The following is a 21,178-nucleotide window of genomic DNA, read 5'->3' on the forward strand; positions in this document are numbered from 1 at the left end:
AGGAAACTCTTCCCCTGCTGCACCTCAGTTTACCCATGTGAGGAATAAGTGCGCTTCACTAAAGCCCTATGAATCCTTTGGGGGTACCAGCGAGCAAAGACCCAGCCTTTAAAGACAGGCAGTCCTGGGTTCAAATGCCAGTTGTGCCGCCTATGAACTGTCAGTCACGTCTGTAAGAAATAAGAGTAGCCAAAATTTACTGAGCGTACACTTGTACCAGGCTTTCTAAGCGCTCTGAATGTATTATTTCCTTGAATCCTTGCAATAAGGCGATAAACACAGGGCTGTTGCCTAGTACCCAGGAGGCGCTCATTAAAGAATTAGCTTTATTATCATCAAATAAAGGTCACAGCCTCCCTGTTGAGGTCCCTGGTTTCAGCCCTGGGAGTCTTCCTCATTGTAGGATCATGTAGGGCAGCCAGGTCAGCTGTGATCTCGCAGGAAGCTGGGATCGCGACTCAAACTGATCCTCAACCCCGGAAACACTGGCAGTGCCTGCGCGGAATTAGGAGACGGTCCCTAAAGCCACGTGATCGTCGCTTCTCCGTGACCCTCCCAATCCAGGCCCACCGCAGGCGCCGCGCGCGCTTGCCAGACCCGCACTACTTGGCGCGCTCTGAGAAGCACGAGTTGGGCGGGGCCTCCGTCCTGGTCGTGAAGGTGGTCAGGTGCACCCTTAGTGCCCTTAGCAAAGATGGCGGAAGACAGCCCACCGGCTGGGCCAATCAGGGGGCGAGCAGGCCGTCGGGACGCCGTCAGCGCACGGAAGGAGACTAGCAGATGGCTTCTGCGCATGCGCTCCGCTTATTGAAGGGGAGAAGCTGGCACCCCGCGGCGGAAGTTTGCGAGTGTGAGGAACTGTGAGAAGCGAGGCGGAGGGCACTGACTTCCACGCCCTGCGCGCTGAACGTTCTTTATTCATTGGTTACTTTTCCTAACATAGCGCTGTAAACCAAAGTCAGGATATCCTCCTGAGGGGTGTGGCTGGGACCCATGCGGCCTCGGGGCCTCCTGTCAGTGCCAGCCTTGCCCCTGACTCCTGCTACCTCAGCTTGGCCAGACCATCTCCCCAGGATGGGTCAGGGCCTGGGTTTCTGAGGAGTGGAAGCTTCAGGACTCACACCCACCGCCAGCCTCCCTGGCCCTTCACGGAGCTGGGATCCCTGGAGGTAACTTCCCTGTGCTTTGTTTGCACTGAAGGACAGTGGCTGGGTACCAAAGCTCACTGTCCCAGGAAGCTCTGAGTCACTGACAATCATTAGTAATTAAAGAGGCAGACAGTGGGACCCAGGAACTGCTGGATTCCTCGAGGTGAGGGAGAGGCCTGCCTGTCTACCCTTGAAAGGGAAGACCTATGCTGACTCGGGCCCCCTCCCGAGACCTGGGAAAAGCCAAAAGATCCTAGCCTCAGTAGAAAGTTCAGAAGAGCCTCAGACCCCCACCGTAACTCTAGCAACCGGCTACCTTGCTAGTCCTCATTATGATCTAGACTTACATGTTCATTTGGGAGCAAGTTCCTCCCCTGCAGCTGGCTTCCCTGAAGTGTTAGGTCTCAATCTCTCCCCTTTTTCCTAATTTCCTCCCTGCCACCCCATGGTACCCCTCTTCCTGTCTCATCTGTCACTGGACAGGTGAAGTTGGCACAGCTTATAAGACAGATGCTGTCACGGTGCCCAGCCCCTGGGGACTCCTTAGTAATTTGAGAGGCAAGGAGGCCCACTCCAGCTAGTCTCCCTCTTCCTAATTCTGAAATGAAGGCTCCCCAGATCCAGCCCCGAGGTCTTTCTTCTAGCCCAGTTTCTTTGGGCGTCAGAGTGCTGGGAAAATGACTGCTACAAGGGATAGAAACTGACAGGGAGACGCTGAGGGAGCCAGGCCTGCTGTGGGAGGAGGCATTACTTTGGGGTGACTGCCCCCAGCTGTTTCATCTTCTCTTCTGAGGCTTTGTCTGGAAGCAGGACCTCCACGGTGAAACTGACCTTCTTTGCATGAATGAAGCTGTAGGTGTTGTCAAACCGCAGGACATCTGAGGGGAGGGAAAAAAACAGACATTCAGGCAATTCTTACAAAGAGCTTAGAGACAGTGATTTTGGTTGACTGAGCAAGGCAGTGTGGTAGGTAATGAGGCTGAAGGTAGCATAAGCAATGGTCCTTCACCTGAAACCTAGTCTAGCTGGGTTACAAGATGTTCATGAAGAGAAAAATATATAAGACAGAACATGCCAAGTGCCAGATGAGTGGCAGAGACAGTCACGTCTGTAACAGCTTGGAAGGAGGGGGCCCTGTAGACTGAAATCATATGAAAGGCTTTTTAAAGGAGTTAGAGCTTGAACTGGGTCTTGAAAGGAGGGAGTAGAATTAGTTGCAGCAGTAGTTATAATAATAATAATAATAGTAATGGTAACAATGGCTATTTATGTGACTCAATACTGGGATGGCAATCTATATATATTATTCACAATAACTCTTGAGTTCAGCATTAGTATTGTGTTATATAAAAAGAAAGTCACTGTGTCACACAGTGAGGAAGGGTTGGAGCTGGAATTTCCCTCTGGCCTGCCTTGCTGCCTGACTTGGGCCCTAGAAAGCCTAATCCTGTTCAGTTTCTGACAAAAGGTAAAATATGCAAACTTTTGAACCAGAAACTTATCCCACAGAAAGATAAATGGACAAAGATGCTCAATGCACCCCTATTTGTAGTAATAAAAGATGAGGAAAACTAAAATGTTCAAAGAAGAATTGCTTTAAAAGTTTTTATCGAAATACTATTCTGTATAAAAAGAAAGAGGTGAGCTTCATAGAAGTAACTGGGGAAACTAGTGACAGTATATCCTTAGGCTAAAAAAAGCAAGTTGCAGAACAATTTGTAAACCATTTCTAACATTTTTGTTAATATATGTAAAAAAAATTTTTTTTGGCTTTGTTACTTGGTCTACCTACACTGACAAGTTTTACAATTTCAAAATTCCTTCAAATATACACTGAATAACAGATATAATTCTTATGAATGTATATGGGTGGGCACATGTCCTGTATATTATGGAAACACATAATGCTTCTAAAGGGATGGAAAATATTTGGTAGGATAATACACAAGATCTGTTAGTGGTTTCCTCTGGGGAGAGAAAATGGGCATGCAGTTGGCAGAAAAGGCTTCCAACCCTTGGCCAAGGAACAGACTGCTTTTAATCTAACCCTTCTTTTTTTGAGAAGTTTTTCCATTCCAGTCAAACACCCCTTCCAAAGAACAGAGTGGGAAGACAAAAACACTAGCTCTGCCCCTTCCCTATCCTGGTCTTCTCTAACTTTTCCCAGCCAAACAAACCCTGTGCATTTAATCCTGAGATTTAACCTTTCCCCTTTTCTGCCCCTGGATAAAATGCATAGTTTTAGACTGAGGGTAGACACACCACTCACCCTTTTCTTCACGGTGTGAAGTGAGTAATAGTCATTGATTTTCTCTCTGAGCCAGAGGTCTTTCAGGACCAATGGTGCCTCTGGAAAGAGGGAAGCTTCCTCTCTGACCTGGATGACAGAGCCTTAGCAACCAGATCAGTCATGCTAGAGAAGAAGTCTTTGAGCTCCTTGGACCAAGCATCAGGATTGAGATGACTCTGCCTAGCATGACGTTCTGCCCTCAGAAACAAGGAAGGGGCTGTTGTGATGCCCAGGCCCGAGGGAAGTGGTTCATTTTGACACTAATCATGTACTCATAGACTTGTAGAGGCCCCAGAGATCCTCCAGGCTAGGGCTCCTTCACTTCTGTTGGGGAACAGACCTCCCTGAGAATCTGATGAAAGCATACAATTTCAGATCCCATGGAGCCCATCATGGACCCTCTGAGGCAGTGGTTTCCAATGGGAAAGTTACCATTCTGAAGAGAGGAGGAGCTGTGGGTAACTGTGCCTTCTCATTTATGTATTGAGAAAACATATATATTCTTAGTGTCCTTTTATTTCTCTTTTATATTCCAGATAGGAGAGTATATTGACTTTTTAATTATGTGTGTAGGTGGTTATAATATCTATGAATTTCATTTCAGAGTCGTAAAGGGGACATTAGACACCACTTATTATAAAAGGGAGGTGCTTGGTCTTTAAAGATTTAGAATCACTGCTCTGGGGAGTCATAGACCCCAGATTAAGATCTGCTCTAGCCTACTCCCCTCATTTTAAGGAAAAAGAGAGCAAAATCTAATTAGAGACACTTGGAGAGTTACTGGCAAAGCTGGACTCAGAAACCGGGTCTTCTGGTGCCTAGAGGGGCTGTTTAACCTTCCTACAGTGCTTCAGCTCTTCTAGACCACATTGCACGCTCCAGATCTTTTTTTCTGAATCTTTTTCTTTCCTAGAAGAGTACTCTACACTCAGGACCTCAGGAAATATTAGTTGGGAGAAAAAAAAGTGGAATCAGTTCAAACTTTGGTTTTCAGTAACTGAGTATGCTTGGGAAAGAACCAGAGCAGCCCAGGGAGGGTTAATGTGCTCTCAGCATTGGAAGCTGGCACAGAGTTTTAATTTCTCCACTGGGTGATTATGTCCCACTTTGCAGGGGGTCGCCTGGTTCTCCAGGTGCATCACCGTCCAGCAGGTGAGCTTATAACCTAACACTGGGTTCTCACTGGGCTCAGCTCTAACCTGAGCCATGGCCCAGGCAACACCCGACCCCACCTGGTTGTCTTTATACCTGGGCAGGGGGCATGGATGCTGTGGCCTTTTCACCTCCTGAGAATGGGCAATAAGCAGCTACCAGTCAAGGCCCCACAGGCAGATAAACATTCCATCTGGGAATGTATCCAAGGGGAACTATAATTTGGGATTTGCAAACCTAAGCCTGATTATGTTAAAGGGTTCATGGTACTACAGAGAGGTAGTGGACAGTGCTGGAAAACGGTTTGGGCTCTGCTACTGAGTTTGGGTAAATTACTTCCCAGGTCTGGGACCCCACTCTCTCCTCTGTCACATGATCATCTCTAGGGTAGTCTATGGTCACGAGATCCTGCACCGGGACCCTAGGATTCTCTCCTGTCTCGGTTTCTTGGTGTCTATGCAGGCTACACTGTGGGAGAGATAACATCCCCTCTCTATACCTCAGCTTCCCTGTCCTTTAAAGGAGAAATTCAAGCTTATATGTACAAAATGCTTTATGCTCTGAGGATGACAGTGTCTGGGCTGGTGTTAAGCCTTGTTCTTGATGAAGCACACGGTATACCACCTTCTCCCTCAGGACCCAGCAGCTCGCTAACAAGAATACTTTTCCTCCCTGGGGAGCCAGACCACAGAGTATATGTGAGGAGGGGGCGGTGGAGACTGAGTTTGCTTGGGCTGTGGGGGAGGACACAGGATCTGAGGTTGGGGCAATGGTGTGGACAAGTACAGAGGCCAAGACATCTGTGGGGCTAGTTCAGACTTCTGGCAGTGCTGCCATAAAAATAGGGCACAGGGCTTCTCCCATCTCTGGCACTATCTCCCCAGTGGCCCTTCTCCCCCAGGTTTTGCCCTAATGATAATAATGGTGGCCACAGTGCGCTGAGTGCTGCATGGCAGGCATTACGCTAAGTGCTGCACAGACCTGATCGCATTTCATCATCAGGTGTCCCTATGAGGTAGAGAATTTGATCCCCATTGTAGCAATCAGGAAACTGAAGCTCAGGGAGGCCAAGTCACTTGCCTAAGGACTAGTCAGTGGTCAAGTCCATCTCAGCTTGATGACAAAGCCCTTCCTGTCACTGATTTTCCATGCCTGGCCCCTTGGCTCAGACAGAGAGGAAACTGGAGATTTGATGGGGGTTTTGTGTGTGTGTGTGTGTGTGTGTATGTGATTTTTCTGCTTATAAGTGTAGTACATGTTCTTTGTAACATAAACTGTATTTGCAGGGCCAGTATAAAGAAACGAAAGCCCTCTATAAGCTTCCTACCACCCCAGAGATAACCACCATTAGCGTTAGCAGAGTCCCCAGAATTCTTTTTTCTTTTTTTTTTTTTTTGATAGGTAAGGAGTGAATTTATTTAGAGAAACATACTCCACAGACGGAGTGTGGGCCATCTCAGAAGGCAAGAGGCCTTGGGAGAAACACACGCCACAGACAGAGTGTGGGCCATCTCAGAAGGTGAAAGCGGCCAACCCCAGAATTCTTTTGACCTTTTTTAGCCAAAGTGAGTATAAACCATATATGCTAAGTCTCATGCTTTATTTTTTTTAACATGTATCAGACATCTTATATATCAGTTTATTCTCTTTAATGTGTATATTGTATTCCATTATATGGATGGACCATAATTTATTTAACAAGACCTTCTTAAGGCCATTTAGTTTATTGTCAGTTTCCCAAACTGAACATCCATGTACCTATATCTTTGTGTCTTTATGTAAATATTTCTGTACGATAAATTTCCAGAGGTAGAATTGCTGAGTCAAAGGGAATATAATCGATATTGCAAAGCTAAGTGAGGTTAAACACCTTTTCAAATGCCTATTTGCCATTCTTATTCCCCTTGGGTAAACTTCCTGTTCATGTTCTGCGGCCATTTTTTGATCAACCTGGAGATGAGTGAAGTTCAGCAGAGTCAAGGCTAGGTTTGTCAGCACTCTGCTCACCCTGTGATCCCTACACCTACGTAACGCGTTCTGCCTCTCTGATGTCTGGGGAAGGCGCATCCCCAGGAAATGTCTAATGGCAGTCACAGCCCCAGTTACACCTGGACCAGGTCACCTTGAGCCTGTCATCTCACCTCTCCAGGCCTAGGTTTCCTCACCTATGCAAGAGAGGTTGAAACTGATGGAGCTCCACTTCTAGTTCTAACAGTGTGAGAACTTAAATCCATGGAGAAAGAGGGACCTCCCAGGCAGACAGCTAGAGCAGGGGCTTCGAGCCAAGACAGAGAGACTTACAGATGCCAGGATCGCTGCAGGTGAGGGTCCCATCCTCAGGGACCAGGTGGGCATTGTACCTCTGGTTGGCCAGCACCTCTGTCATCTCCCCTGCCCTCTGCCGCTCCCCCATTCTGGTCTTCAGGAAAATCCCAAAACCGATGTCCGAACCATCCGACATGAACTGCCACCTGCAGGGGACACCCACCCACTTAGACATGATTCTGTCTGCATGTGCCCTCTCTGGGGTCCTGCCACCAGGGCTTCTCCCACCCCAGCCCACCCCCGGCACCTACGGCCAGAAGGCTCAGGTCTCCTGGAACGGTCCAGAACCCTACCTGAGGACGCAGCCTGGGAAGAGAATTTCATACTCCACTTGGTGGGAGGAGCCCCGGGAAATCTGCACACTGTGTTCGTACTGCTGTTTCACCTGGTCTCGCACGTAATACTTCTTGGGGATGTCACCCCCGTAGTTGATCTAGAAGCAGAGCACGGAGTGAGCTGGAAATGTGCATTTGAGCCAGGCGTCCCTGGTCACCTCTGGCCCCTGGCAGCCCATACCTTGGATTTACACTTGGGGTCCCCATCAGGGTCAGTCATGGTGCCCCCATACTCCACAGGCAGCTGGTCAGGGCTGACATATTTCAGTAAAACCTCCTTCCAGTTTGCTGGCAGGAGAGGGAAGGAAGGAGAAAAAAGGATCACCACTAGGCAGGATTTCATCACAGCCCTGGCAGTCTACACAAAAGAGGCAGAAAAAACCCGTCTGCCCCCGCACACAAAACACGGGCATTGGGAGCACAGGACGTGCACACAGCTCTGCAGGGGGTTCAAGAGGAGCTGTCACCCAGATGACTGCCCTGTTCTGGACCAGGAAGCAGGAGACAGAGGTCCTCTCCCCCACTGCCTCTGGCCAGCGAAGCGACCTGAGGCAAATCACTTCATTCTGAGCCTAGTTCCTCTTGCCCTGCAAGGTTATGGTGGGAGTGAAGTGAACTAAGTACTTGAGAGGGTGTTTGTTGTAAACTGTAAAATGCCCTACCTGTATGAGAGTGTATTATCACTCCCAGGAAGTGGATACAAATATTTGAAGTGCAAGCAGGAGGGAACAAAGAAAGGAGGGAAGGGCATTCCACGCAGAGGGAACAGCGCATGTGGCAGGCAGGAAGGCAGTCAACGTGATCTGCCCTAGTTAGACTGAGCGTGAGGGCATGACCGCTGTCAACTACTGTGCTCACTCATGATTTATTGAATGAATGCATCACTGTAGACTGACCCCTTACATGGGCTCCCTTGGCTTTACCCCAGCCACAGTTTCACTTCTGCTCTTGTTTTGTAGGCTGTTTGGCTACCAGTGATTTGGCGCTTTTTTTTTTTTTTTTTTTTTTAAATAACCAAGCCGTTTCCTGACTAGGAGAGTTTGCCTCAAGTGCAACCAAGGCTGAGATCCACTTCTCTGCCAGATTCCTAAACAAGTATCAGCCAAGGACAATATTTTGATACTGGAAACCTTTCCGTGCTGACAACAGAGACCAGATATAGGGAGCAGCTCCAGGTCACAGGGTACCACCGAGCGTCCTCTGTGGCTGGTGCTGCCCGTAAACCCACAGGGATGGTCCAGGGTCTCCCAGCCTTCAGATTTCTAGGGACTTGAGACCATGCAACTCCAGGGTACTTTAATCTGTGCTGAGTACCAGTGACCAGCCCAGGGTGAATTTCTCCCCTCCTCTATTGAAGATCCTGTACCTGCCCAGCCCGAGACGGGTTTGGTTGAAAGGGTTTCAGGTGTGGGTGGGGGAACTGACTGAACCTCCTCTGCAGCCCCGCTGCCAGGAAACCGAACTGGCTCATGCTTATGGTGGGTGGCAGCCACAGAAAAGCCAAAAATCATTAGAGCCTTTTCCTTAGACTTTGTGTTTCTTCACCCAGTTCAGCTGGAGGGTTGGAATAAGGCCAAGAGGATTCTTCCCATCTCACAGAGAGGAACTGAGGCTACAAGGACAGAATTTGTTGCACTAGAGCCAGGACCAGCACCCAGAAGTCCTGTGCTTTCCAGACTGCTTTGCACCACACCCAGGCTCAGCACACATTTGGAAAACCTCCACTTTCAATGTGGTGCCTGAAGGTGAACATTCAGAAACCTTCAGAGTTCCCTACCCCCAGTTCAACTCCACAGGTGGCGTTAAGCCATCCACGAGCCAGTCCCAATCTACCTTTCTAGGCTTTTCTCCCACCACTCCATATCACGCTCCAGCCAAACTCGACTCCTACCTGTCCCTGGCTGGCTTGATTCCCATGGGTCTTCCTTGCTGGCTTCCCCTCGTCCCCTGATGTTCTTCTGCTGCCCTGCCTATCCAGTGTCCGTCTGCCCGCTTCCCCGCCAACCTCGCAATCGCTTCTCCACTCCCTGGTGGGCGCCTCTTTCTCTTCATGCCCTTGAGCCTGGATATTCCCCAGGCTTCAGCCTCCATTCTGTGGGCAGTCTTACCTCCTCTCAAGGTTTTAGGTGCTGCCTCTATCTAAAACTCCCAATCTCCAGACTGGAGTTTGCCGCTAAGCTTCAGGCCCAGGCATCCCCGAAATGTGTACATCTCACAGACTCCTAGAACTCAACTTCAAGCCTTTCCTTCTGATTGTATTATTCCCCAGTGGAACTAACTGCATCAGAATGACTGCAATGCTGTCACTCATGCCAGATACCAGGGAGCCATTCTAGATTTCTCTTCCTCCCTTCCTACATCCAGTCAACTGAGTTCTGCTGTTCCACTTCCTACGGAAGTCTGAAATCCACCGTGTCCTCTCCGCCCCTACAGCCCCCGCCCTGGCTCAGGCTTGCAACACCTGGTGCGTGGGCTGTGGCTGCGGTGTACAAACTGGTGTCTGTCCTGAGAATCAGGTCCTGGTACCCCACCCCCTGCCCCGGCTCAGGAACTCCTCTCTGGTGCCCAGTGGCCTGTAGAGTAGTGTCCCAGCTTCCCGACACAGTGCCCTGGATTCTCTGCGACCCAGCTCCTGGCACCTGGCTCCCTTTCCACATCATTTCTTGCACACCCTGCCGTGCTCCCTCTTCAGCTGCCTGTGCCATGGTGTGTAAGGTCTTTGCTCAGTGTTCTTCCTTCTGCCCCACAGCTTCCTGCCTTGCTTCACCTGGCTACCCTACTCATTCCATAGCTCGCAGCTGAGGGAGGCATCGCCCCCTCCCCAGGCTGGGCGGGGTGAGCGCCCCTGCTCAGTGTTCCTGTGGGCTTTTCAACTCCTCTCTTTTACATGTAACATCTTGTGCTGATATACATCTGGTTGTGTCTCCCTTCTCCGAGAGGCCACAAGCTCTTCAAGGGACTCTGTCTTACCTTTGTGGCCTTGACACCTACCTAGTCCAGGGCCGGGCACACAGCAGATACCCATCCAATGAAGCCATGCGTACTTGCCCTCAACTGAAAGCAACCTCTGCTCCTGTGACCTCCCTTGTCTGCCGCATCTAGTGCCTTTTCTAGTTTGTGTCCTAGCTTTCTCTTAAAGGTCTCCTGTTTCACTGCAAGCTCATTGAGGACAAGGACTGGCATTCCATTCATCTTTGAATTTCTCCAGAGTGTCTGAGAGAAAGAGTTATTAGGAAAACAGACAGGAAGCCCCTAGCTCGGGCCCAGCCTGCTCCTGGGTCCCACCGCTCCCAAGCCAGCAGAGGGAGCCTTCGCCCCGGCAGCTCTGGCCGCACCTCTAACGCCATCCCCAGCGGGACTGCAGCCATGCCGCGGAGTGGACGAGAGTCTGGGCTACTCACCCCCCAGGACCATGATCTTCTTACGAGTGTCCTCACTCAGGAAGGGTTTGATGAGGTTATAGGCCACAGGAAACAGCTTGGGGGCTGGAACAGAGACCAGGCCATGTGAGGCCGGGAGCAGTCCCCACTCTGTCCCTAACAGTGTCCACCATAGCCCCCAGTGTCGGGCCACGCACTCCCTGGTGCTGTGGAGCCCGCACAGGCAGCCCTATGTGAGGCTCGGCTTTCCTGTCTGTATGGGGGGATGGTCTTCCTTTCTCACGGGGCTGGGTGGCTCGAAGGAGGTAACGAATACTAAAAGCTTTGTGAATTCTAAAGCGGTCTGCGTACATCACGGGTCGGTCTTCTGAACAGGTCCTAAGACGGCACCCTCCACCCCGACTTCGGCTCACTCTATTTCACTGTCCTTAATCTGTCCCAGTAATATTTTTGGCCCCTCTTTCCCATTGGGCTTCATCACATGTAGTTGCCAACTTACCTTTAATAACAAAAAGACGCTTCAGTGTTTCAGGGTAATTTTCCTCAAACATGCAGAGAAACTGTGGAAAGAATCCAGTGGGCTCAGAACTCTGTGCCAGGGAGGGAGGCCCTCCTTCCTCTGGCTTCCCCCACCCCACAGGGCCTCCTAGCAGAGGGACCCACCCTCCCAACCCACCCCCCCACCCTCACCTCTCACCCTCCCACCACCCCCCAGCCCTGGCCTTCACCTCTCCATAGGCCTCCACAGCTGGCTTCCAGAGATGTTTGAGACCAAGCCCCTCACAGTCATAAATCAGGGTGATGGTCTCTATCTTGTTCCCCGTCTGCAGGGGACAGAGGAACAGAAAGGCACATCAGGCTGCCCCACACACAACACACACACAGAAGCCCACCCCGGTTCAGGGAAAATGCTGATTGTACCCTGTGCCCATACTGCAACCAGATCCGGCAGGGCCGTACCTAGGGTTTTCCAAATCGAGATAATTACCCCAGGCAGGAATTGTGGCCTAGACAAGTCACCCTTCCCATTTAGATCTCCGTGTTCTCATCCAGTAAACAACTGGGTGAACTTAGATTACATCTGAAGTCCCTTCTGTTCTGCAATTTGACCCGGTGGCCCCCCTCGTCCTCTGCACCCCGTGCAGCCACTCATCTCGCAGGCACAGATGCTCTCTGTCCAACCTAAGCCCTTAAGGTGCATCTCTAACGCTTCTCTGCATGCCCAGCCCCACAGGGCCTCTGAGCACACTAGGTTCTCAGTGAATGTGGATGACACTGTTGAAATGTCCCTAAATGTATCACATGGTCTCACTGGATCTTTACAACTGCTGAGGAGGAGGGCAGGGGAGAGGACCATGGCAGCTCCGCCTCGCTCTTCAGTCTTTTTTCAGTAAGAGAATCAGCTGTCCTTAGCTTTGTCTGAATTCAGAGTTAGGAAAGCACAGAATCTGAGCTCAGTGACACCAGTGGCACCCAAATACTTGTCCAAGGATAGGGTGGTCCCTGACAAGGATTCCTCTGGTGCCCAGATAACAGAAGAAAAGTAATGATAATGAAGCATGTTTTCTATGAAGCTAAACTTTACTCAATTAAAGGACGGCCCTTTATTCTGAGACAATGCCGTCCCTATGTTTGGTAGGTTAATTATGGCAATAATAGCTGGTTAGTGTTTTCTAAGTCCTTACTTGGAAAAATAAAAATTCGGTAACATAGATCAGTCCCTAAAACTTTGCAATTTCACTGGTCTATGAAATCTAAACGTTGGGGCCTAAAGCTGCCCTTAAAGCCACGTGTGACACCCACACTTCTGCGTGACCACCTCCACCAGGCGTAACTCCTCTTCAGCCATGCTGGTTCCCTCACCTTTTCGGTCTGGCAGGCGCACTCCCGCAGAAGCAGCTCGCAGTCCCGCATCTTGGTCTTGACCAAGTCCTGTTTGGTGGCTGAGAGGAGCAGACCCTTGGCATCCAGAGGTCCAATGATGTCGTACCAGATGGGGCAGCCATCCAGGTCGTAGCCACACATGCCCCCTGAGAGATACTGTTGGACCACCTGGGCCCAGACAGAGATGGGGGCGCCTGGTCAGCAGGCCCCGGGCAGCCACACCTTCCCAGTGTCCAGGGCCTTCCTCTGGGTTCATCCGCCCCTGGGTGCCAATGGATACTCATTCAATGACTTGGCATTGTCAGTTCTTTCCTCTGAGGGTCCCAGTCCCATAGACCCAGGATACAGATCGTGGGTCTAACAGACCTCATGTGGTGTGGGGCGGGATAATCTGTTCTCACCTCTGGAGGCTGCCAGCTCATGATGTTGTCAATGTCCTTTTGCTTTCGGACCTCCACATGCTGCAAACACACGAGGGCTTTAAAAAAGCGGGGCGGGGAGGGGGTGGTCCTTAACAGGCATCTAGCAATGAGTGACAGCACGAACAGACCACCAGACCAAGGTAAGTCACGAGAAGGCAACCAGCAGGAATGGAAAAGAAGCAAGTGCCTGTTTCAGAGGTCTCAGCAGAACAGATTATAATTCTTGGCTGGCCCAGAACTATGAAAGCTCTGTTTCCAGGGAAGGGAATGCACTTTGTCCTGGAGGATAAGGCAGTACGGGTCGGCTAATACTCAGATATGTCACATAAGCCACAGGCGGTGATCGGGGTGGGAGGGGGTGGACAGAAGTCCAAGCACGGCGTGATTCTGATGGGCAGGAATGGAGGCAACAGTGGGCTTCGGAGCCAAGTGGGTCTCACCTTCCGGAGCATGGCCTCAGACTTCTGCAGGTCGAAGCTTCTTGCTGTAACAGGGAAACATGGTCAGGGTTAGGATAGCAGACTGGGTGCCAAGGATGGGAAGATTTCCCTGCTTCTGTGCTGGAACGCCCGCTGACTCTCAGATCACCCCACATATAGAAGCTAATGTGAGGACATTCACTGCTTCTAGAGCACCACAGCCCCTGGGCTTGTGGGGAGAGCAGGTCAAGGTTCAGGGCAGGTAGGGGCAGCATTGCAAGTTCAGGGTCAAAAGAGTTTTACCCTAGTGGATGCAATCAGGTGAAGGGTCTTATCTCCTGTCAGGGAAAGTGAACCATGGACCCCCTTATCATTTACCCTTCTCCTTCCACAAAGTTAATCTCCTCCACGGTCTAACATCCAGTCCTGAGAGCGTGACCTGCGGTTCAAAGATGAATACAGCTGCCACATAATCTGGGGCAGGACTGGCAGAACATTCCAATAGGATGGAGGGGAGATGAGCCTCCAGTCAACCTTGCCATGTCCTCAAAGGACCCATGCATACCCCAGGGGGACACAGAGGGCCCTCCTCCTCCCAGGGTTCCCAGAAAGTTTCAGAATTAGAGTTCACCTGGCTCAACTCTATTTCATGTACAAACCCTGACATGCTGTCCTGCTCAAACTTGAACACAAAGACCTCCCTGCCCCCCAAGCCCATCTGCTCCCAAACAATCCAAGCTGCCATTTGCACACAGCCCTCACTGTGGTACTGCGCAGAGACCCTCTACAGAGACATTCAGAGAGGAGGGGCGGGGGTGCTTCCTCAGCCACGGGACCACCTTTCCGATGCTGGCAAATTCTCTGCTGCCACCCTGCGTGCTCCCTGCTGTCATGCCGCCCGTCCATGGATCCTTCAACCATCCTTCAAAACTTGGTTTCAAGTCCATCAACTTCCCTTTGGATGTTTTCCAGTTTGCCAGTGCCCCTCTTGAAGTGTGCGGTCCAGAGCACAGGTGTTGCCTACCCTTCTCCGATTAAGCCTAAGAACTTTCTCGGCAACAGGCCAGGCCCTTAACTCAGGCGAAGCTTACAGTCAACTGAAACCCCCAAATCCTTTTCACCTGTGCTGCTTATGAAGCCTCTACCCCATAGGTTGAGAGGTGGTTTTCTGGATCTATCCCTATCAGATTGCATCTTGTTATGGCCAGCTGCATTTCATCTTTTTTTAAAAAAATTTTTTTATTTTTGGCTGTATTGGGTCTTCGTTGCTGCAGGCAGGCTTTTCTCTGGTTGCAGCAAGCAGGGGCTACTCTTCGTTGTGGTGTGCAGGCTTCTCATTGTGGTGGCTTCTCTTGTTGTGGAGCACGGGCTCTAGGCACACGGGCTTCAGTAGTTGTGGCACACGGGCTCAGTAGTTGTGGCTCACGGGCTCTAGGGCACAGGCTCAGTAGTTGTGGCTCACGGGCTCTAGAGCGCAGGCTCAGTAGTTGTGGCACACGGGCTTAGTTGCTCCACGGCATGTGGGATCTTCCCGGACTAGGGCTCGAACCCGTGTCCCCTGCATTGGCAGGCGGATTCTTAACCACCGCGCCACGAGGGAAGCCCCTGCATTTCATCTTTTAAAGAGTTTCTGAGATCCAGTTTTTGACCAATTTTGCCATTTGACCTATGAACTGTCCCTCCCAGCTGTATGTCCTCTGTGGGTCTGATTGACATCCAGATCTGCTGACATCCCTGGAACCTGGGCCAGACAGGCTGCCCTCTGGACTGTCACCGGCCCCTTAATCACTGCTCTTCGGGAGTGGCCGAGCACATTCCCTGACTCTGCTGCCCTGAAATTTAGTCCACTCTCCTGCACCCAAGGATGCGACAAGAGATTTGACCAATGCCATACCCTGTCATGTGTGCTAGACACACGTTTGCAGAAAAGAGCATTCTTCCCCTCTTGGGAAGTTCCTTCTTATGGTCACCCTTCACATGCCATTGTAGCAGCAGGGGGCAGCTTTCAGAGGAATATAATCTGGGTTTGCATCTCAGCCCTTCCGCCTTCTTCCTGTTTGACCGTGGACAAGATACTGCACATCTCTGGCCAAATCATCCAGTGAGCTAGAAACACGTGGAAGATGCAAGGCACCATGCTACCATGATGGGGGAGCCCAGCTGGACCTGAAAGTGGGAATCCTCCATGGGAGGGACACACCCAACTGTAAAGAGAGTCATCTTCCTTGGGAACAGGAGTGGTGGTGAACTTCGGGCCCCCTTATCTCAGGGAGGCTCTCCAGTTAACCTTTAGCTGCTGGGGTCCAACATCCAGCGTCTTTTAGGGCCCTCCCCGAGTTGCCATTGCCCCTGGCAGTACCGGCCTGATGCCTCTCCCGGGCTCCTGCCGCCCTGGTCAGGGGCAGCTCAAAGCATGGCTTAGGGCACTGCCAGAGAGGCCGGCCTGGGAGCAAGCTGTCCTGGGTTCTTATTTGATCTCTTCCTGTCCTGGAAAACAAGGAGACTCAGACCTGCTCTTCCAGACTCACAGGTTTCCTCCAGCTCCTCGTTTTATCTTGCCATCTGAGCCCCCTCGCTGGGGTGCCTAGAGCTCAGGCCCACTCGGGGGGGAAGCAGTGATTTGTGTGCCTGCTCTCGGGCCTGGGGGCCAGCCGAAAGCCAAGCCCATGTCCGGGGAAGGGAGAAAGGGAGGAACCCAGTGCTCACTCACACCTAGATTTGACAAAGACATTTGGCTGGCATGTGCCTTGCAAATGTTTCCTTTAGATGAAAAGGAGAAAAAGAAAAGGTTTCTCTAAAAAAAAAAGGGGGGGGGGCGGAATTCCCTGGTGGTCCAGTGGTTAGGACACCGAGCTTTCACTGCCGAGGGCCCAGGTTCAATCTCTGGTCAGGGAACTAAAATCCCGCAAGCTGCGCGGTGTGGCAAAAACAGAAAAGAAAAGAAAAGAAAAGAAAAGCGACAAAAACCCTAATTGAAATTCACAGTAGAGTCTGACCAGGCCTGAGCTCCTGCCCAGGGAAATGTGAGGCACAAATAAAGTGCAGAGGAGATATTTCCTTGGTTTGAAGAGGCAGAGCTTGGTTTCAGGAGGCAGCTGTGGCTTACTGGAGAGGACGATGGCCTGGGAATCAGGGGCTCTAGGTTTCTGCCCTAATTAGGCTTCGCATTAGCTGTGTGCCCTCAGCTAAGTGCCCTTTCCTCTCTGAGCCTCAGTTTTCTCATCTGGCAAATGAGGATAACTGCACTCTTCTATATTCCTGCAAAGAGAGGGGTTATCCCAGGACTGGGGAGTTGGGGTGCCTGGGAAACCAGGGCCCCAGGCCAGCCTTCTCTCAGATAAAAAGAGAGCTGCGAAGCTGTTGAATTCAACAGCTCTCTGAAACCATACTTCCCCCACCTCACAGTAGCTGGGTAGTTTGTTTGATCATCTTGCAGCTGGCCCTTTAATGCAGCGCTGTCTGCCCACTCTCCCCACCCACCCCCTTCTAGCTACAGCCCTTCAGCAAAGCCTGGGCCAAAATGTCCTCCAGCTCTGGACCGACTCCACTGCCGCCCCTTTGCTGCCTCTCCACCCTCTCTGAGTGGGTGGGGTGGGGGGAGTTCACAGCTTTTTAGGGGGAAAAGGGCAAGTGGCACTTTCAGAGGCACACAGGGCCTGCTCTGGGGGGCCTGCTAGCTAGCAGCCTCTCAAGAGTGTGCCAGCTCTATTCAGTTTCTGGACAGAAAAGGAAAATACATCTCTTCCCCTGTCCCAAGACTCGCAGGGTATACATGTGTGTGTCTGTGTCTATAAATAAGTAATTGGCCATGACTTATACTTTTTAATATTTTGGGCTCTGATTCTGTTATCACGATTTAATTTCTGCTAATCTAACACAGAGGAATTTTCTCTATTATTTCTATGTCTGGCAATAAAGTTTCTACAAAGCCAAAAAAAAAGTGTGTCACAAGAACCCGAGAGGGTGGCACATGACTTGAATCACAGGAGAGGAGGAGAAAGAAAAGAACGGAAGGATTTCAGGAGTTGGAGCATGGGGTTGAGTCTGACCCTAATGCTAGTAGAAACGTGTACACTGCATCACCACGGGCATAGCACTGTCATGTCCCATCTTACCATAGGCAGGGCACCCTGTCTCATCCTGCTCTCCCAGAGAGGAGCCTCGGACAGATGTTCAGCCCTGGACCAGGTACCAGAGCCAGGCCAGGGCAGAGCTGGAATAGATCTCAGGGCCCTGGAGCCAGATGGTGGCTTGAGGGGAGTTTTGTTAACCTAGGTCAGGCTGAACGCCACCCGCTGTGTTCCCCGTGCACTCTGCCCCTCCTTCAAGCTGCCACAGCGAGGGCCAGTCTCTCCCACGGGCCAAGACTGTTTCTAAACTTGGCTCTGCCTCCAACTTCCCACAAGCTTGGGGCCTTTCTTGGCTTTTCCTCAACCTGTTTCCCCACATCCATCGGCAGTGTAGATTCATCGAGTGGATGGAAAGGGCACTGGGCTGGGAGTCAGCTGACCTGGCTCTAGTCCTCTCCCTGCCTGCAGTTCAACACTGTGCAACTTGGGGCAAGTTACTTCACCTCTCCGAGCCTCAGTGTCGTTATCTATCCAACAGGAGGGTTGAGGTTATATCATTGCCAAGAACGTTTTTGGTTCTGAAGGTTGAATACTCCAGATTCTGAGATTGCCTGGGGCAGGGTTTCCAGAGGGTGCTATTCTGTTCCCCAGCCCAAGACCCTGCCCCAGCCTTCCGCAGCCCCTCTTTCCTCACCTCGGAGCCAGCGCAGGAGAAAATAGTCATCTGGATTCGGCAGAGTGGGCAGCACATCCTGGACATTCTCCCGAAACTGTAGGGAGAGGCAGCTAGGTGAGTAGCAGGTCCCACCCTGACCGCCCTCTGCCCGGGACTCTCCATAGAGGTTTTTGCTGGACCCCTGCTCAACACGGGTCAACTCTGCAGACACTGGCTGAGCACCTGGGCAGCATGGGACACTCTGTCGGTCATGCTGGTGGGAGCTGAGTAGCAGGAGGAGGTGAGAAGGGAGTAAGACACTGCCCTTGCCTGGCTGTGTGCACTTACACGCTCCAGTGTGATGGCTGCGCAGAACTGCCCCCAGCTAACCGCCACACTAGACACTCTGGGGTGTGCCACAGTAAAAGCGTCAGTTTACCAAGCATTCCTCGTGTGCCCAGCACCGACCTCGGTGCTTATTCATTCTTCTCGAGATATTACTGCTCCCATTTTACAGATGAAGTAATTAGAGCTCAGAGAGGCCAAGTAACATGCCCAAGGTCGACAGCTAGTAATCAGCAGAGCTGGGTTGCAAACCCCGGTCTGTCCCAGGCCAGAGCCTGCACTCTTTCCACCATGGCCTGTCCCCTTAGTAATGGAATGGTGAGCAATGTGTCCAGGGAGCAGAGGGAAGGAAGAGTTTGATGCTGACTGGGGCCAGGAAGAGGGTGGTCTCACATTACTTCATATAAAAAATGACATTTGAGCTGGGCTTGAAGGACTCCAAAGGCAGAAGGAGGAGGAAGGAGGGCAGTCCAGGTGGAGGGAACAGTTCCAGCCAGAAGCCATGAAGGGGGAACGTGTAGGGAGTGCCAAACAAGAGAGCTGGACAGTGACCCCAAGGATGGCCACGCCCCCTCCAACTGCTCATTACCCTGTAGGTGAGCATGCCCCCACGTGCTGTGCTGTCCCCAAGCCTCCTGCTCCCAGCCACTCACCTTTCCCTAGTCACTGACCTACAGGGCAGCCACAGAGAGGACCAATAAGGACCCGCCACCTCTGCCCCTTGCCTAGGTCAGCCAGGGACTCAAACCATCCCATCCCCCAAACAGCTCCCAGACCCCCAGGGAGACTGGCATGAAGCCACCCCTTACCAAGGACACTACCCAGGCCCTGATATCTAGTTTAATCACCACCTAATCCCTTCTCTGCCTGACTTCCCCTGCAGGTCAGCAGTAAAATCTGAAACCTCCCTACCCGGCCTCCCTGGGATGGGGAGGCCCAGCCTGGGGCAAGGCCTCCATGGGACTGGAGTCTCTGCCCCACTACCGTGGCAGAAGACACCTGCCACTCGCCCCCTCCACCACTTTCTCAGCAATGGAAAACTGCTGTGGAGCCTCCAGACCTTAAGACTGGACCCAAACACCTCCAGCTCCAAGAACAGCCAACCTTCCCTCTCTCCCCAAGGGCAGCAGGGGAGATCCAGCTGGTGGAGAGGGTCCGGCTCTGGGACTATTGACCCCTCCTCTGCCCAGGTGCCAAGGCAAAGCCAGGCTTACCTCCTTGCCTTCTGAAGAGCATCAGCCCAGGTCCCCAGCCCGGGAGGGGCCTGGGTTGAGGGAGGGGCCTGGGTTGCAGGACGGGGTGGGGGGCTGGTCTCAGCTCAAACTAGCCCCAACCCAGTCAGTCACCGGTAGGATCCTAGGCTTTGCACTTGAAGCTGCTCCTTTCCACATCATCTGGTCCAACCTCCTCAATTCCTTTCCTCAAGGAGCGAACAGAGAAGGACCGGTTTTGCCCAAGGTCGCAGAGAGACTTGGTGCCAGAGCAGGAGCCATGCAAGTCTCCTAAGAAGCCCTCCGGCCCTTTCCATCGTGCCACTGCCCCTGCAAGAGGAAAACCTCCCGGAAATGGGAGGAAACCTAGGGCCCTGCCCCTGCCCCTGCCCCCAGGGCCCGGCTGCCAGTCCCGAGGATGAACGTTGCCTTTGTGCCCTCAGCTGCCTCCGTGGGCTGCCAAAGCAACCGCTTCTTCCCAGGTGGCAGCACCAAGGGCTCGCTCGCGGCTGGGGCCGGGACGGTCAAACTTCCCCGGGGTCCCCTCGGCGGACGGAGGGGAGCGAGGGAGGGGGCGGCCGCGGACCGCTCGGTGCGGTGGCTGCCGCTCCCTCCGCCGCCCGCCGCGGACCCGCGCTCGCCCCCCACCCAGCCCCTTCCCAGCCCGCTGCCGCCAGAGGATGGGGGCCATCGCCCGGGGCAGGGCCGGGCCGGGGTGAGGGCTCACCTTGGCCAGTGCCTCCTTCTGCCTGGGGCTCAGATCGCCGACTCTGCCGCTCATCGTGGCCCAGGCTCCGGGCGCAGCGGTTGCGGCAGCAGATGGAGCACGGACTCGTTCTCCGCCTCGGGAGTAAAGTCCCAGCCTTTTGCCGGGGCCGCGGTTGGCAGCCAAGCCCCGCCTCTTAAAGGATCCCAAGGGGCGGAGTAGGGAGAGATGCGCTGGGCGCAGGAGCGTCTGACGCGAGTACCCTCCGCCCTCCTGAAGCGGAGACCTGAGCAGGAGGCGAGCAGGAGTGCCCACCCGGGCCAAGGCCGGTAGACATGAGGACAGGAAGTCTGGGTTCCAGTCCCCAATTTACCCTTAGCTCACACTGTGACCTTGGAGGAGACACCTGAACTCTCTAGGCCTTAGCGTCCCCAACTAGGTGCTATCTAATGAGCTCTTCTAAGATCAGGTCCCCACGGTGCTGGACCTCTCCCTCCAGTACGGGAGGGAGCTTGACTGATGCCTCTGTAGGGGACCAGGTCCACTAAGTCTAGCCATCGCCCTGCCTCCAGGACGGTGGCCTTGGCCTTTTCTCTCTGGGGCCCCTGCCCTCCTCCTGTCCTGCCATGGATTTTGGACCACTGCTGCAAACCCAGCTTGGGGCCTTTCAGTGTTAACAGCCTTTCCCCTCCCCCTTCGGGGCAGGCAGGCTGAGGGGGATAAGGAAACCCAGACCCCATCTCCCCTCCCAGAGCCCTGTCCTCTGCTTCTGACCTTCACAGCTCTCTGAGAGGCTCATAAGGTGCTGGCACCCTCAGCTGATATGGAGGATTGCT

General features: G+C 52.5%; 1 protein-coding gene and 1 long non-coding RNA gene across 3 annotated transcripts; one reads left to right on the plus strand and one right to left on the minus strand.

Annotated features, from left to right (window-relative positions):
- Nucleotides 1-136: 136 nt before the first annotated feature.
- SEC14L2 (SEC14 like lipid binding 2) lies at nt 137-20,489 on the minus strand. 2 transcript variants are annotated; one of them, XM_028485996.2, is made up of 13 exons: nt 20,364-20,476; nt 18,120-18,195; nt 13,377-13,420; nt 12,916-12,975; nt 12,494-12,682; nt 11,359-11,454; nt 11,130-11,190; nt 10,652-10,735; nt 7,432-7,538; nt 7,209-7,348; nt 6,892-7,061; nt 1,980-2,026; nt 137-170 (listed from the first exon to the last, which is right to left on the minus strand). In XM_028485996.2, the coding sequence occupies exons 1-13, from the start codon at nt 20,415-20,417 to the stop codon at nt 165-167; spliced, it is 1,134 nt and encodes a 377-aa protein (XP_028341797.1). In that variant the 5' UTR covers nt 20,418-20,476; the 3' UTR covers nt 137-164. The 2 variants fall into 2 exon arrangements, with proteins under 2 accessions (XP_028341797.1, XP_007128720.1); XM_007128658.2 differs by lacking the exon at nt 137-170 and having other exon boundaries at nt 1,721-2,026; nt 20,364-20,489.
- Nucleotides 355-10,618, plus strand: LOC129391900 (uncharacterized). The gene is made up of 3 exons (XR_008616751.1): nt 355-1,169; nt 5,992-6,155; nt 8,800-10,618. It is a non-coding gene; the product is annotated as an uncharacterized lncRNA (long non-coding RNA).
- Nucleotides 20,490-21,178: the final 689 nt, after the last annotated feature.

This window comes from Physeter macrocephalus, unplaced genomic scaffold, assembly GCF_002837175.3.
Source record: "Physeter macrocephalus isolate SW-GA unplaced genomic scaffold, ASM283717v5 random_728, whole genome shotgun sequence".
In the NCBI taxonomy this organism is placed as follows: Eukaryota; Metazoa; Chordata; class Mammalia; order Artiodactyla; family Physeteridae; genus Physeter; species Physeter macrocephalus.

Coding starts and splice junctions, on each gene's coding strand:
- SEC14L2 (XM_007128658.2), bottom strand. CDS start 20,417: ATGAGCGGCAGAGTCGGCGATCTGAGCCCCAGGCAGAAGGAGGCACTG. Junction 12,976..13,376: donor CTGAGGCCATGCTCCGGAAG/GTGAGACCCACT, acceptor GTGTGTTTGCAG/CATGTGGAGGTCCGAAAGCA. Junction 7,349..7,431: donor ACCCCAAGTGTAAATCCAAG/GTATGGGCTGCC, acceptor CTCTGCTTCTAG/ATCAACTACGGGGGTGACAT.